Raw genomic sequence first — 4,453 nt, forward strand, 5'->3', positions numbered from 1 at the left:
AAAAAAAAAACTTAAGGTTTTAAAAAATTAAGGAATAAAAAAATAGAAAAAATGAATAAATAAACATATGATGAAATATGAGCCTATGGTAGGAACATGTAACAATGTGAAGAAGCATGTACATTATCAATCAATTGTCACAACAATTATCAATCAACAGTCACAACTGTGTGCTGGTTTGGAACTCATGGATTAGATGAACCCTCCCTCAGACATAACAGTGGAATTATTAAAAAAACAATCACAAATGTGTGCTGGTATGGAACTCATGGATTAGAGGACACCTCCGTCAGACGTTATGGAACTTCTTGAAGCACTCAATGTGCATTGGCCTGGCACACTTCTCACAGCCAAATGATGTGCGACCCTCACAGACATGACATCTGACAAACCTATTTCCTGCTAAACAAAAGGAATACTTAGACAGAGATTTCTCTTTTGTATAGCTTTTGGAGCATATTTTCAGATGTTATGGTTCATAAAACATCTTTATAGAATCTGCTTGCCTGTGTTTATTGGCCAGTGAGCAACACCATCAAACCTGGGTATATCAGTCACAGCAGCCAACATTGAGGATGGCCTCCCATGACCTTTTGGTGCAATACCAAATTTTTTCAGGAGACTTTGGGCGACTACTCGCTGAAATCCAAGGAGATCGTAGTCACCATTCATGACATCTCTGTGGAACAGCCAACTGTTGACCACAGCACTGTGGAGAGTCCAGGCATAAATTGGCCACCACCACTTTTTTGATCTTATTGTGCTGTGGTAACGGGACACCTGAAGATCATGTAGATCTACTCCTCCCATTTGCTGGTTGTAGGAGCGGATTATTTGAGGTTGCTGGAGGTAGTCATATGCCTTTCTTTCCTTGTTCCATCTCTTAACTGGTACCTCAGAGTAGACATTTTCCACATTGCTTGCAACAGTGACCACACTGTTGTCTCTCCACCTCACCAGTAGCTTTTCTCCTTCAGACAGAAATTCAGTGGAGCCCCTCGGTAACTTCTGGAATCCATTAATTGGTTTGAATGGCACATCAAACAACTGGTTTTGCCTCAGGGTCCCAGTGCACCCATATCCTCGCTTTGTCATCTCATCAATCAGGGATAATGTGGTGAAGAGGTTGTCATGCATGAAGTTGCATCCTCCTGGAACACCAGCTTTTTCAGCCAAACCCAGCACTACGCTGGGCCCTTGACCTAGCCCGGTCTTTGGAAGAAGGGTATGCACTCCAGCATAAGGCTCCATGTGGTAGAGGTAACCCCCTGAGGATGCCAGGCTCCAAACCTTGTAGCATAGCGGATTGGTTTTCCCTTTATGAACTGTTTGTACCCGTGGCGCCCATAGTAGGGAATCATGCTCTCATCAACTGACAGAATTTTGTAGAGATTTGACATTTCTATGGTAAGCTGTCTCAGAGATGGTGGGTACATTGCTAAAAACACATCCAATGGATTTGCATTTGTTGCCTTTAGACATTGTGCTGCTGTTGGTTCATACACAATGTAGTCAGGCAAATGGCTTTTTGCTGGTTTTTTGGACTTTCTGAAATGCCTACTCTTGTTGTTCCTTTTAATCAGATGAGCAGAGATGCTTTCTGCCTTGGGCACTGGTATGGTGGCAGTAGTAGCATCTGAAGATAACAATAAAGAGGATGAAGCAGCTTCAAGCTTTTTTGTGAGACTTCTTGTTCGGATTGTGAAGTTTGGTTGGTCCTCGCAGGCAGGTTCAACCTCCTCAAAATGATCAGATCCAAACAGTTCTGCAGTAGAATTCAAGATTCTTGATGGTAGGTGAGCGGAGTCACCAGTAAAATCCATGTCAGATGCATCGCTATCACAGTCGCTTTCTATTGCATCCTTCTCTGTCTTTGGGACCACTGCTATATTGCAAATTGCAGGCCCTGGATCATCAGCATCAAGTAAATCCAAAACTTGACTTAAGGTCAGTCTGAAAGAGAGTTCATCAGAATAACACAGAATGACATATGGGGGACATAGACTCCCTGTGTTATACCACCGGTCACAATTGTGACCGTCTTCAATTATCAGCAGTTTGACAACAGAATAAACCATGTAATAATATAATTTCAATATGTATGTATAGATAACCCTTTCATGATGATGTATGCAAAAAATGTATAAGCTATTCAAACATTAACTTGGAAAACTTACCTGTCATTTCTGAGCTTTGACATCATCCTTCCATTAAGATGGCAGTACCAGAAAATGAATGTGTATGGTCACATGGCCAAACTACCCAATCATGTTAGACCTGCCCTGAACTCATGTAGACAACTTACATTTTTATTATATATGAACATGTGCTTCATAATAAGAGTTGCTTTTTAATACTACAGAAAAATATGCGAGCAAAAATTGTTGTCACAATTGTGACCGGTGGGATTAAATGGGTTAAAGATAACGTTAAAAAAGGTAAAAAGCACATTTTGATAAAAGAGAAAAGTTGGGAGTTTGAATCAAAATCGAGGCTGGCTGCATACGTCATCGAGACTGTCTCGTTTCAGAAAAGCAAGTAGGACACTTCGAATGCGACCTTCTTTCACAGGAATTCGGAGGATGCATGAGGTGTATCCTTCGCTGCTATAGATAACCCACAATTCTTTGCGTCGCCGTAAACAACCGTTGATAATTTGAAAAATGCCGGCGCCGGCAGATGTACACACAAGCGCAGATGTGGTGTTTACAACTTACCTTAAATCGCCTCGGTAAAAACGGATAAACTTTGTTTTTAATATCCTCCTCTTTTTTCTCTAACAGATGTCTGGTGTATGTACGCTGCAGCTCCTCAAACATTGAACAAAATAAAACAAGTAAAAGCATTTTTTATTTCAAATTACTTTCCAAATTTTGAAATAATTTTCCTTCATTTAATGAGAGCGCAACGATGCTCTAAATGTGTTGGCATAGCAACGTGAAACTTCCTGTTTCCTTTTCCGCCTGTCCTGCGAAGGCAGTCTCGTTTAATTCTAGGTTGAGGACACTTCGTATATGCATCCTACAGAGGATGCGACCTCCAGAGGATTCGACCTCCGGAGGGCGCAGCCTTCTAAATAAGACACACAGCTAGTGCCTCTTCCTCAGCGTCTCTTTCGGTACGCTTTCAACATGTTTTTTTAGTCTCGAGCAAGACTGTACGTCATTCACATTACATGATTTGACTGATTTTTACGTAGAAAGGGCGACAGCGCACCGCTTTTATATTGTTTGTCAGCACACATAGCCTATTAAATTGCTGGGTTTGTCCCTATTTTACCCAGCACTGGGTTGTATTTAACCCAGCATTTTTTAGAGTGTACAAAGTGTAATGTGCTGAAAAAAATAAAGCTAATACAATGTTGACCTGTTTGTTATATCATGTGGTATATTTAATTTTAAAAGATGATTTTAAAAGGAATACAAATAAAAATTACCTTTGAAAATATAACCCATTTATGAAATCAAATTAACCCATTATTTTTGTAAAAATAACCAATTTTTGGGTAGAAAAAAACAAACCATTTGCTGGGTTAAAATTAATAACCCAACTTCTTGGGTTAGTTTAACCCCATATGGGTTCTGTCATATATTTACCCAGCAGTTGGGTTAAAAACAACCCGATTTGGGTTGTTTTTAACCCAGTGTCTTTTAGAGTGAGAAATACCCATGAACTGCGCGCCTAATAATTTATTAGGCATTTAAAGCTCTAGTGAGAAAAATAAAACATGGAAAGCTCAAAAAGCAAATGGCTTTCACAAGTAAAATTAATAAATTAATTTTTATAGCCTACATTTAAAAGAAATGTCTTTTAATTTTATAATTTATATTTATATATAAATACATTTACTTGTTTTCATTAATGTATTGACTGTGTTTAACACACAAAAGAGTGACGATCAGGTCAACACACTGAAGTATAGAAATTCTACACTGATAAAAAAACAAAAACAAAAAAAACTGCGCTGGTATCGGATCGGATCGGAATTGGCCGATACTCAGAATTTTCTGGATCGGATCGGGTTTTAAAGCTGGTGCAGACAACATCTGACATGGCTTTGCGGCAAAACAAAACTATCAAGGGGAAAAGAAAAGAAACTGATGTAGAAGAAAGAAACAAAAGCTAATGAGACTAGACGGCTTATCTTCTCATGGTGATTGAGTAGCAGCGAGCATGCAGGCCAAAGCACACTGGAAGAGCGCTCAAAGAACACAAAAAGCAGTGGCAAAAAGGCACAAAGCCAAAAAATAAAAAATAAACGGTGACAAAAAGCCCCAAAAGGCTAAATTTGTTGCAATTATGTCAATTTCCCCACTCTTGCAGATTATAATTTAGACATGATTTCTATAACAAGAATATGATACGTTGAATTCTCAAACACAAACATGAATAGAAACCTATGAACTGTTCAATAGTTATTAAAAATGACATACACAATCAGTGATTAGAACAT

The 4,453-nt window shown here is 38.9% G+C and overlaps 1 protein-coding gene across 1 annotated transcript; it reads right to left on the reverse strand.

Moving 5' to 3' along the window:
• Positions 1-1,202: 1,202 nt before the first annotated feature.
• LOC107757911 (uncharacterized) lies at positions 1,203-2,292 on the reverse strand. Its single transcript, XM_016575517.1, has 2 exons — positions 2,178-2,292; positions 1,203-1,953 (listed from the first exon to the last, which is right to left on the reverse strand). Exons 1-2 carry the CDS (start codon positions 2,201-2,203, stop codon positions 1,203-1,205), a joined length of 777 nt encoding a protein of 258 aa, XP_016431003.1. The 5' UTR covers positions 2,204-2,292.
• Between the last annotated feature and the right edge of the window lie 2,161 nt (positions 2,293-4,453).

Source organism: Sinocyclocheilus rhinocerous, unplaced genomic scaffold (genome assembly GCF_001515625.1).
Source record: "Sinocyclocheilus rhinocerous isolate Xijiao unplaced genomic scaffold, SAMN03320098_v1.1 scaffold7831, whole genome shotgun sequence".
Classification (NCBI taxonomy): domain Eukaryota; kingdom Metazoa; phylum Chordata; class Actinopteri; order Cypriniformes; family Cyprinidae; genus Sinocyclocheilus; species Sinocyclocheilus rhinocerous.

Bases quoted from the DNA above. Each gene is read 5' to 3' on its own strand.
- LOC107757911 (XM_016575517.1), bottom strand. From the start codon at position 2,203: ATGATGTCAAAGCTCAGAAATGACAG. The intron at 1,954-2,177 runs GTAAGTTTTCCA...ACTCTCTTTCAG, and splicing joins TCAAAGCTCAGAAATGACAG to ACTGACCTTAAGTCAAGTTT.